The sequence below is a fragment of the Prinia subflava genome, chromosome 4, assembly GCF_021018805.1.
Source record: "Prinia subflava isolate CZ2003 ecotype Zambia chromosome 4, Cam_Psub_1.2, whole genome shotgun sequence".
In the NCBI taxonomy this organism is placed as follows: domain Eukaryota; kingdom Metazoa; phylum Chordata; class Aves; order Passeriformes; family Cisticolidae; genus Prinia; species Prinia subflava.
Genome location: NC_086250.1, coordinates 60,476,585 through 60,489,260, shown reverse-complemented (window position 1 = coordinate 60,489,260; position 12,676 = coordinate 60,476,585). Strand labels below are relative to the sequence as shown.

The window sequence follows — 12,676 nt, the reverse complement described above, 5'->3', positions numbered from 1 at the left end:
GAGGAGCGCTCCTCCGAAGAGGCTGCTCGACTCGCAGCGGTGGGACCGCCCTGGATCTGAAACTCTTCGGTGCTCGCGCCTGGTGCGAGCACCGCCAATCCTTCCGGGGACCACAAAGAGGGAAGACAAGAGCCTCCACGGAAACTCAAGGCTTCTCCTCAGGGTCCCATCTGGGGTGCCAGCCACCTGTCGCGGTGCCGCTACTAAGCCCCTTGGCTTCACCCCGAGCCAGCCCAGGCACCGGAGCAAGCGGAATCCGAGCCGCCCCTCAGCGGAACGAAGGGGTCAGCCCTGTGGGTTCTTGACCCTGGGAGAGACCTGAACGGCAGTAGGATAACTGAAGCGACGCGCTAAGAGCGAGAAAGGAGGATCCAGCCAGCCAGACAGAGGAACCACAACTTTAATCCAACATAGCACTGTCCAGACCGAAGTGGAACCAGGCTGAACTGGAACTGGATTCCGAACAAAGAAATGCACCAGCTTATATGCTTTCGGGGTAGGGGAGGAGAAATGGGAGTCCCTCTTTGCGGCAACCAATGGAACCTTGACACTTGGGAGATAAGGGGAAGGGTTGCAAGCCTTGAACCAGTTAGGGGATAGGGGAGGGATAACACAGTGGCGGGAAGAGGGGAAAAGGTAACATGTGACCAAGGGGAACTTATGAATTTCAATTAAGGGGGGGTGTACAGAACATACAGCATTGTACAGAACACACAATATAGGACCCACCAGCCTTTCATCTTTTCCACATATCTAAATCCTTCCTACTTGGTAAACCACCCATATATCTTTCAACTTCTCTCTGCCTCAAAACCCTCTTTCCTATATCCTTCTTTCAGCACCCTCTCCTTTTTCCTTAAGTCTCTCTCTTTAAATCCTCTCCTTCGTCTGTCCTTCTTTTCCTTGTCACAGTCCTTCACAGCACCTTCTTGTTCCTGCTTACACTGTCCCAACTTTCTTTGTGGAGTCCAACTGAGGTTTAACATACTGAAATGGGGAAAGTCCAACCATCCACACCACCACACACATGCAGCCTGAATTTCTACAAAACACAACCCCTTATTTGTGAATCTCTATTTTACCACCTATAGACCTGCCTGTCATGTTCCATCTCCTTGTCTTTTGAAGGAAAGCACCCTTTGGGACATACTTGTTTCTTCTACAAAAATAATAAGGGTAAGTTTCAGCCTTAAGGAAACAAGGGATGTCCTTTTGAGTGGGGATGAAATTCAAGATTTTGTTGAAACAATCAGTGTGCTAAGCTTTCCAACTCTGTCTCACTTGTTGGCTGGACCTCAGCCATCAATAAGGCCTTTACTGATCTAATCATTGCTGCTCCCATGTGTACAAAAATACTCACTACTACTATTTTATAACTGGACCATGCCAACGACTAACAGGTCTGTTTGTGACAAAGTAGATAAGCACATAAGAAATAGACAGCAACATAGTTCTGTTGAAAAAATCAACAGTTAATAAAAAATATTTTAGCCACATCATATGTAACCCTAACGCCAAAAGATTGAAAAATCTAATTTATGTATAATTCTCACATTTTTTCTTAGACAATATGAAAACTAGGAATTTTAAGTTTTAGGATGAACTATGTATTTTTAAATAAATAAACCTGCACAGTGATGCAAAGAAGTGAAAATTGCATGTGTTACCCTCTTCCAAAAGGCAATTCAAATGAAATTCTAGACAGTTGTAAGTAATAAAAGCCCCTCCTCTGAACTGACAGAAAAGTGCTGAGCACCACCAGGCAGCAGTAGCCTGCAGGAGTGATACATAGTCCTCTTCACCAAAAAAATCACAGGGCCCCAGTGTAAGAGCCCCTCCTGTAGCCCAGGTAACTCCTCCAGCCAGCACAGGCAGCCATGGCTGAAGCCATGCCCCAGAAGCTGCAAAGCAAATGCTTTTGCATCCCCTGCCACTGCAGTAAGGACCCAAGGCACATTCCTTCAGCAGCAATCATACTGACTTTATTGTACTCTTTGAGACTACAGTTTACTATCAGAAGGTCAATAGCTCTGGCACACCAAACAATTACAATTTGTGTTATACACACACACTATTATATCTATTTTCATCACAAACAGTTAAAACAAACCCAAAATAATTGAATAGTTTCTGTATTAGGTTTGTCAAAACATTTGATCCAGGCAATTCCCAGGGAGTCAGACACCTTAATAAAGAAGTCCACAGGAGAAGACCCAAATATCATTCCCAATGAAGGAGCTGAACAACATCAATAAAGAATTTGTCATATTCAGACAGCTCCCCTTGTATCCTTCCACACACAACCTTTGTTCATGCACCTCAAGAGTAATAGAAGTGTAAGCAGTAGCAGAATATGTCAACTTTGATTTCTGAAGTATTTGTGTTTTGGGCCATGGTTTATTTTTCCTCCCTTGCCACCTTCAAGTGTCTAAATCATCTATTTCTCCCATATACAAGCTCTCATATTAGAGAGACTAGAAGCTATGAACTCATACAATGATTTTCCTCATTCAGAGATTGTCTCAAGCCATTAAACAGTAACATATTAAACACAGAAGTAAGGTCCTCCTGACAGGCCCAGCAGAAGATCTGATACAATGGTGTGAAAGGAGTATCTGGAAACTTGCACATCTTGGCTGCAACTTTGACAGAGCTATGAATTCTACTCAGGTGACTTTCACAAGGTTTCAGTGATCAGAAGAAACTGAACTTTTTCACCTGCCCAGGGTGAATTTACTTTCCATTTTTCAGAGGAGACTTGTCAGAACTAAACATTTTGCAGTAATAGCCCAGATACAGTTCCTTCTAAGCCATGTCTCCCTGTAAGGCGAATTTCAGAGCCAGAAAGAGTCAGCATCCAGATAACCTCTTCAATTCACTCTTCAAAAACTAATGTAATCCTGCACAGCCTTGAAAGACAATATATTTCATGATAATTAAACACTTCAGTTGGAGTACCCAAGACCCTATGTCAAACGATAGTACAAAATAAAAGTTTGTATTAATTATCAGTTATGATTGAAATGAATCTAATGGTTCCATGCTCTTGGTAGTGTGATGTGAAAGTGGAAGCACTTCAAAATGTCAACTTGTTTTTATACCCTTTCAGTTGGACTTTCAGAAATTCTGTTCCATTGGTTGTGCAAGTTGGTGTCCTTGTATATAAGCCAAACATTTCCTGCCCATAAAATCATATTAACCAAGCCAAACACCTGGAAGGTAAAGAAAAAAAGGGAGAAAGAAAGGTAATATTAAATTCATTATGTTTCATTGGGTTTTGTTTTTCTTTTTGTAAAAGAAGCCAAAATGTCTCTTCAAGGCAAAGCAAAAGCAAGCACTATCTTTGGCACCCCCTTCATTTGGAGAAGATATTTCCACACTCTTCAGGAATATAAGCTATTTTAGCTATTTGACAATTCTTTGTAGACCAGATAGTCAAACTTACTCTCTACTTTGCACAGAATTAGACAAATTCTTTTCAGTCACTGAACACCTCCCCACATGCACTCCCAGACCAAATGGCTAATTATTATTGGGCCAGTGAATAACAGCCTGAGTTTTAAAAAGTAGGATTCACTAGGAAGATCATACCATAAGCCTAATTTGCTCTGCTATGAAATGTTCCTTGTATGAACACGAGTTTCATACCATTATGTTACAAAGAACCTCGATCTGATGTGTAAAAATTCTCACAGTTGAGTAAAAAGCTAGGTTCAGCCTCAGCACAGAATTTCCTCCTTACTTATGTCAGTCATCAAACCACTTGGCTGGCTCAGCAAGATATTTTAAGTTGCTCTTGGCTAAAGGCATAAATAGACACGCAAATGCATCTGAAAATGCTGCATGTAACAGCTCTGGTGGTACATCCTGCAAGTTGATTCTCTCTTTCTTTAGAGGAGAACTTTTTTCGCCAAGAAATTATTTGCTCAGTGTTTTAGCACAGTATTAATGGACCTGAATGACAATCCATAAAGAAATCTTAACACAGAGCAACACGTGCAATCAGTAGAACCTGGGCTCTCAGGTACTATTTGTTTTTTTCCAGCACATTTATTGTACCAATATGATGGAAGGCATACATACCACAGACACATTCAGAACTCCCATGCTGGTCACAGAAAGAAAATGGCAAGTTGTTCCTGGTGCTTGGCAAGGTTCAATTCCTGGAATAATGCTGGCTCCTGTGGATGCTTTGATATCAGCTAGAGCTTTTGCCCAAACAAAAGAGCTGACCAGCCACAGAAAGGCTGTTAAGACACTGATTGCCAAGTCCTACACAAGAGAAATACTCATTAACAGGTCAAAAAATTGCAGGAATATACATGAGAACAAGGCAGAGACAGCATCAATTATATCACCAAGATAACTGCATCAGTGCTAATGATCACAAGCAAATTTAGTCATTAACAATTTTATAGTTACAACTCAATGTTGATAACCAGCTACAAAACTATATGCTTGTGCTTGATAGATGCAAAAGACAATCTTAACCTAAGAAATCTCTTTCTAAAATCAGATGCCTAGCACGTGTTTCATGAGAGTTTGAGCCAAACTCAAGTGAGGCTGATGGGAGAAGGGCAGAGGATTAAAATCTGGATGGTCAATAGGCTAATATTTGTCTCAAAAGATATTAAGCCCATTTTTAAGCATGTTATGAAATCCCTCATTCAGAGCTTCAATATCAAAGATGACTAAAATATACAAGGTAACTATTTCACTCTACCAGTTGCAGCAGGGGCTCTATACAGAGAAATTTTTCAGATTAACAGAGGAGGTCCCACCTGTGGAACAATTGTATTCTCAAATGCCTGTCACAAAAGAAAAGTTGTGGTGAAGGCACTGTTCACCTGAAAAAGTGGAAGTTCAATCCTCTGCTTCAATAACTGCACAAGGTGTGATGCCATGGATGGCCAAGGGGTTCGAGTCCCCTTTTCTGCTTGGTGCTGTAGGGACCAGTCTGAGATATTTGTGTTCACACTCCATTTGACTTTTGTAACTACTGGATATTCACCAATTAGTCTTGCATTAGCAAGATTTCTCATCTCTTTGTCCCTTCAAAATCAAAGCATTAAAATAGCTTAGCATTACTTACAGCTAGTGGAAACTTGTTATGTTGCTGATACACATGGTAATATCCAATATATACCACAAGGGCAGTGATACAGTAGAGGAACACCAATGCTGCCAGGGTAACAAAGAACTGTGCAGAAGAGGAGAAGTCCCCGGTGAGGTGGGCATCAGTCCAAGTACCACCACAGCCTTGTGGGTCTGGTGCACTAAACACAGCAGTATTCAGCCTGTGAAGATTAGATCCATGTAGTTAGAGTTTGCTACACAGTGTGAGCTTCATATAACTATACTTCGTGCTTTACAGCAACCGTGCTTCAGTATTCTGATTGTACAAGTTCACTCTGAAAGATACACTATAGATACAAAAATAACCAATGATGCAACACAAAGGTTTGTCCAGCTATCTGAAGATTGTGCCCAATCCTACACTAAGATATACCATAGTACCTTCACGAGAAGAGCCCTAATCTCATTGTTAGAGCAGTTGAACAAAAAATTCCCAAAGTGGAAGTAGACTTCACATTACTTGGGAGACTGGCATTTAAATAAGGTGATCAGGACTTAAAAGACATTATAGCTTCAAAACCCACAAGCACTGAAGCTGAATAAATAAAGCTGTGTGACTATCATTAATCATTTTGTGACCAGCACAGAATTATTGCAGATCCCCACTCTCCCCTCCAAATGCTGCTACAATGTTGGGTTTGAGACCAAATTCCATATGGTTTTAATGTTTTTTTTACTAGCTAAATCAATTCATATATTTCTTTATGTTATTATGTTTATTGAAGACAAATGGCACACCAACCCTGCACTCATCATAGCTGTGCAGCTGCAAGAGCAAAGAGGAAGCCTTCCTCCTCCTGCTCCAGGAAAGGAGCTAGTCTCTACACAAACACTGCAATGACACTGAAATATTTAGGCTTTTTGTGTCCAGCAGCTTCACCAAGATAACACTGGAATAAACTGAAAAGAACTTTCCATTCAGTCTTTGAACAAAAATAGGATAAAGGCACATTCAAAATAATCTTATCTGGACCTCCAAAAGCAGCTACAAATTGATGAAGAATTAGGCTGTTAAAATAGATTGTGTTTTTTAGCTTACTAATTACTACTGACAGCATTCATGAACTGCTAGACTAGAGCTCAAGATAGATAGAGCATAGCAGCCTGCTGCCATTTCTACCTGCTTCCTTCTATAGGGCACCAACAGCTACAGTGTTTGGAATGATTACAACTAAGTATTTTTAATTGCTGCTACAGAACAAGCCAGAAGTTTCACATCTTCACCTAAGGGAAAAGGGGAATAAGAAATAGTAACTGAAGAGCTAATGCTCACCTGAATGGATAAGCAAAAGCAGCTGTAATTGTTTTGTTTACCACACCTTTGCAGGAAACTAGAAGAGCAGTTTCACCTCGAAAGCCTCCACATGTGGCAAAAGCAAAGATGGCAAGAAGCTATAGGAATTGATACATAGACACATTAGTGCACACCACTAGAGCTCAAAGGAAGCAAACTCAACATTTAGCTGAAATAGCTAAAGATAAGAAACAGCAACAAAGTTAGCCAAATTGAAGTATGATGTCAAGAAGAAAATGCTGTTTCAAAAATCCAAAAGCATAAGCAACACTGCCAACTAAAACCCATTTAAAAGTGCTTTCTGTTTATTTTCAGTTGCACAGAAAAAATTTTGGGGTTTGTATTTTGTTGGGTTTTCTTATACACTAACAGCCAGCATAGTATTTCTTGCAGTTGATAAAGGAAATATTTTTACAAGTCTTGCACATCCACAACTATAAATTCAAATTACTAGAAAGTACATGCTCAGAGTATCATACATCAACTTTACTCTCTAAATAGCTCTTATTTTCCCTTTTTTCACTATCTAGACCCTAAAACCCCAATCATCACAACACAAACACACAGCAGCACAAGCTGCTGTAACACTTGCAATTAATACATCAAGTTTATGTATCTGCAGCCCAAGGGTATGGCTGAGGAGCAGCCCAGTGATGGACATCCAGCACCAGCAGCCTGGGTCAGTCATCCCAATGGATCACACCTCCCCAGGGGTACCCAGCCCAGGCACAGGGGCAAAGCCAGGCCTGGGGCAGCAGAGGAAATGGCTCCCCAAGCTCCACTCACCCACTGAAGGACCTTAACAAAGCCCAGAGGCTCCAGGAGCATGCTGAAATCCATCCTCAAGCCCACCACCACGGGCAAGACCAAGGCAGGCAGCAGGAACCGGGGCCAACACCAGCCAGCAGCTGCAGCATCCCCAGCACCTCCCCTTAAGGGCAGCCCTTGCCACACCCTTCACCTGGGGATGGGGACCCACCCACAGAGACTCAGCTGTGGCTCTTCAGCTCCAGGCCTTGTCTGGGGGCTGGGGAAACGATGCAGAGGCTGTCACAGGAGACAGCAGCACTGGCCATTCTGTGTGATGAGACAGCAGTGACTTCTTCCTCTCCCCCTTCCTCAGCCCATTCCTCTTCTCTCCCCACCCAGCACACTGTGGACAGTCATATGTGCTGCACCTTCAGCTTGATGATTTGATGGCAAACAAGGCACAGGCACCTGACAATCCATGAGCTTGCCAAAATCTCATTGACTACCTTTGATTATTTAAGATTTGTTTTCTGTGGCCACACTTTGTTGCTGATATGTTAATCCTCAGTAAAAGTGAAGAGCTAAAACTCGTGCTGAAGGAGGTTTGAGGACTGTTAGAGGAGATGCCCTCTTTCCTCTTCCCTGTCCAGAGACTGTAAATAGCCAAGGTGGCCACGGGCACTGCCACAGTTTCCTGGCTCTGATCCAAGATCCTGTAGGAGTTTCTCCTGGAACTGCTGGGAGCCTTTGAGGAACATCAGGATGTCTGGTGCTGCTCTTGGGAAGGGAGGCTGTGGCTGCTCCTAGCAGGATCCACCTGACCTGGCAGCTCATTGCAAGATCTGCAAGCAGATCCTGGCCAAAGGTCTTGGTCCCAGCTGAGCACTGTTATTGCTGCCAGACAGCCTTGAAGAAGGTGCTGAGGAGACAGCAATGGAAGAGCTGGCTTTGAGTTCAGCTCCTGGGTGTAGTTAGAGCATGCAGCAGCTCCTGCCAAAGGGGGCCAGTGGCCTCCGCAGAGCAGATGTGTGCTCAGCTGTGGTGGTGGTGGGGTGCTGAGGGTCTCAGTCCCAGCACTGCTGGGATCAGCTCTCCCTTGGCTCAGATGGAACTGCCAAGGGGGTTGCAGCTCTCCAGTCCTGGTGCTGACAAGCTGAGGTGGTCCATGGAGCTGATGCCAACAGCTAAGGAAGGACTGCTCAGGGCTGGGAAGGCTGGGGGCTTGACTGAGTTTGCTCTGTAGCAGATGTTCTTGCTGTGAATAAGTCATGGGAGGCCAGGCAAGGGTGGGAATACAAGAGGAAACTTCCAGGCTTTAGACTACCTGTGAGAATGGTGATAAAGGCAGTGTTCAGCTGGCCTGGGACTGCACTGCTGCAAACTGCCTGGATGGCTACAGGGTCTGCCATTCTCACACAACTCAAGGAGAATTTTTGACCCCAGCTTTCTGTGCAATGACCAAGAGAGGTGCTGACATCTGCCTGCTGCTACAAATCCTGGAGGGAGTCCAAGTTAAAGCTGCAAAAAGGATGGCTCTTTCCTTCCTTTCACCGCTTTGTTCAATAGCACATAAATCTCACAGGAAACCCACTGTGATCCAGACAAGCAGTGCTGAGGGTTCAAGCCACCTTGGTTAGCTTCGCTTCTTGGATAGCCAGTGCCTTAAAGGAGTAAAAGAGGAGTATAAAACCAGGGACAGTCAGAGGTGAAATGTCTATTTGCTCAGCTTCTCAGCATCCCCCATGCCAAAGAAAATTGCTTCCATATATAAGTGGCGTATACGATCTTAGTTCAGCCTAAATGAACCAAGTAACTCCCTGTCCTCTCATCCAAGATGCCTTTGTAATTTTTTCTGTCTTCCTTCTTTTGCATATTCTACTTAAACTCTACAAGCAATGAATCTCCTTAAAAGTACATTGGTTTGATTACTCTGCTTTTCCACTTGTCAGTCAAAACATTTCATTATTTAAAACATTTTTCAAAAATTATCTCAGTCCTGATTTCTGTGCTTTTTCTTCCTCAAGCTTTCTCAGATTCAGGTGTCCACTATGGATGTACTCTGAACTATGTACAATGTTCTAGCTGTGGGCTTGTTAATTCAAGATTGGAAAAGGCTCTTAATTTTTCACTCCATATAACTTATCTTCCCCCTGAGTTTAAAGGTATTTTGGAACATTTCTGCTTGTGGATTTCATTCCAAAGTGACACCAAGCATTTTAAATACAGGTGGTCCTTCCAAATAGCTAATTTCATAACCTGAAACCAATTCTGGATCAAATCCCTGCAAGGAATGGTTTAAGCAGAAAGACTCTATATTTGTAAGGAGCAGTGAAAAAGTTCACTACAAAACCAACCAAACAAAAAACTACAAACAAACAAACAAAAAAACAAAATAGGGGGAAAGAAAAGATTGAGCAGAAACAGCCAGTATTGCATTCTGTATTTGGGGAAAAGCAGGACAGTATTAATATGCTAATCAGGTAATAAGCCTTTCCACTCCAGCAGGGCCCAGGGGAGTGCTGAGTCACATCTGCTAAAGCTTTTCTATCAGCTGTCAATACCCAGCAACCCCAGTTTGGACAGGGCTGATAAAGGAGTTCCCTTAATATGGACAATGACTGACAGTCGTCTCTGAAACACTGAGATCCAGATGTCTGCTATGGCACTATAGCCTATCCATTTATCTCTGCTCCTAAGAAAAGAGATGGGGTGACTGATGCAGAGCCCTCTTGATGGAGAATTAAATGAGAACAATACAGTTAATGTCAAGCTGCACGGTCACTTGGGAGTCAGTTTGTGCCGATTAGCCAATGCCCAAGCTGATCAAAAGACTGGGCTGATAATATTTGACACTGTAACATAGTTTCAGGTTCTGTGAGGTGTTTGGCCTGGTATTAGATGACTCTAGAAGGATATAAAACCCCTGTAATCACTGATTTAATTAGAAAGCAGGTACCTGACTGCGCTTTTACTGAAAATCAATATTATTTGTGAAAAAAAATTATTTCTCAGCATACCAAGTCCCATCCTTTGGAGGTTAAAAAAGGACAAAACCTGTGGCATTTATACATCTGGTCTCATGGTGTCTAACAAAGCTGTGGGAGAGACCAGTGGGATTCCTGCCTGTCCCAGAGATGTGTGTGTAACAGATAAAGCAATGTGTTTGTGCCCCCAAGTGAGGAGAGAGGGGGCACTGTTCAACAGTCTCATTTACTAATGTCTGTGGAAGATTAATTCAAACTACCTGGATGATTAAGAGTCACAGAGAGCTCATTTTCTAAGACTGAAAGAACTTGGGTGGCTTAGCAAAATGAAGGGTAACTAACAGGTATTACTTGGCTTGAACTGCACAAGGGAGTAGATGCAGGGAAGACAGAGATTTATACTGAGACAATTTTACCAAAAGGATCCTGCTTTAATCAAAGAATATAATTTATATTGAACATGAAGTGTGAGATTCTGAAAATATCTTCCAACAGAAGACAAACACTAAAAGTTGTTTTATAGAGAGTTCAGAATATTTGCAATATTGTTGTTTGTGACAGCAGTAGAAAAAACCCTTGCTGGTTCATGGTGTTCTCTGCCCATCCTATCCCCTACGGAGTCCAAGCAAGGATTAATTCAGGGAAGTCCTGAGCTCTGTGTTTACAGATAAAGCAAGAGTGGGTGATTAAGTTAATACTTACTTGTCAGGGGAGGAACCATCACCCAGGACTGCTCTGTCCATTCAGCAGGGCTGCAAAAACCAGGTGAAGAAAGTGCTTTTCTTTCTCCCATAGTAAATAAAGCTTACTTGCCACATAGCTGTCTGTGGATAGTTCCCTGTCCTGTAATGATCTGATTTTGTTAGTTGTCTGTATGTTTTCAAGTATCTGCATAATTCTATTTGCTTGTAGATTCTTGACGCTTTAAATCTTTCCTCTTTAGATCTGTAAGTATAGTTATTATTCAGTTTATTTCTTGTTGGGTCTCTAATAACAACATTAAGTTAGATTGTTCCTTTTCCCTGACTTCTGTAGCACACCTCTGTCTTTTCTCCAAGACTTTGGAAATTATTATTTGATGTGTTTGATCTTTGCTCAAAGTCCTTGAGACATATTTCACCCCATGTGCCAGTCATCTTTCATATCCAAGCAGGCTTTAAGTTCTGTGGCTAGTACAAGTTAGATTTTACGAGATATTATATCATCAAAAAAAAATCTAGTAATTTTACACTGTCTGTTTTTCATTTACTCATAGCAACTTAGTTGTTTCTGAACTATTTCTGGTATCCTTGCTGCCTTGAATTTAAATTTTCTGCTATTGCACGTGGAAGAATCCTTGTTATTCTCCTCGATACCTGTAGAAGCCACTAAAGAGCAGCTGGTGGTGTGTGTGTCCTACCCCCCACATTTCTATGCACATTTCCAAAGGGCAAGAGAGAGCACAGCCCTGCCCAGAGAGGCAGCGGCTCCTCTGGAAGATGCTTCTGAGCAGAAGTTTTTCATAGCTGCTCCTGCCTCCCAGACAATGCGATTTACACACGGGATCACAGTTTACAGACCAATCCTGTGGCTTAATTTCCATAGTTTGGCAGTCTACAGGTGTTAGGTGGGTACCAGGGGACCTCCCCTGTGCCATACGCTGGGGTGTGCCTGGTTCTCTAAGCACTCCTTGGAAAACCGGCGCTGAAGACAGAGCTCTAGGAGATATCAATTAGCTCTAGAGGACAAAGAATATGATGTAGACAGTCGGAATAAAAATTCCAAGTTGTGCTGTGGAGCTCTGAATCTGCAGGCAGGGTTGATCCAGCCGCCTTTGGAAGGGTTTGTCCGGGCAGGGCGGTGCGGAGTCCTGTCCCACCATCTAGCGGCGCGTCGAGACAGTGCACACGGGGAAAGGCGCCATTCCCGGGATAAGGAGGCGAGTTTTACTTAAGAAATTATTACCAGTTTATGTTTGTCCTCTCTGAAGCCCAACAGAATTTCCTGGATGAAGGGAAGCCATTAAGAATGCCGGGGACGCTGATTTCCACACAGTGGGAAGGGGGTAGAGAACATTCTCTGCTGCACCAGACCCCTTAATTTGGGTGGGGATCATCAGCAGCATCTCTGAACATACACTGCTCTCACTGTATTTAGCACTGCACGGGATCTGTACCTCACAGCAAAGCACAACTCTGTAGTGCTGCTAGTAATTTACTTTTTGATAAATCTAGAATTCAGAAAAGCCCTTCCACTTTTCCTTCTCTTCATTTCTTGACAGTAATCTCTGAGAACTAATCTAGTAAATTTAGTTTTGACCATATCACATGACTTTAGGCAATATCTGCCGCTCATGCTTCAGCCTACCCCTGAGTTTCGTGGTGTTTTATGTGTTGCTTGGTTGGCGCTGACAGCTAAATAAATGTGCTCTGCCCATGGCTGCACTCTTTTCTGCAGAAGGTTATACTGCCAGACATTTGAACTGATCAGGACAAAAAATAAACCCATAAATAGTATTTTTTGTTACCAAATG

General features: G+C 42.7%; 1 protein-coding gene across 1 annotated transcript; it reads right to left on the bottom strand.

Annotated features, from left to right (window-relative positions):
- Window positions 1-2,036: 2,036 nt before the first annotated feature.
- On the bottom strand, window positions 2,037-7,435 carry SYPL1 (synaptophysin like 1). Its single transcript, XM_063394945.1, has 5 exons — window positions 7,217-7,435; window positions 6,410-6,528; window positions 5,093-5,297; window positions 4,084-4,272; window positions 2,037-3,212 (listed from the first exon to the last, which is right to left on the bottom strand). The coding sequence occupies exons 1-5, from the start codon at window positions 7,268-7,270 to the stop codon at window positions 3,096-3,098; spliced, it is 684 nt and encodes a 227-aa protein (XP_063251015.1). The 5' UTR covers window positions 7,271-7,435; the 3' UTR covers window positions 2,037-3,095.
- Between the last annotated feature and the right edge of the window lie 5,241 nt (window positions 7,436-12,676).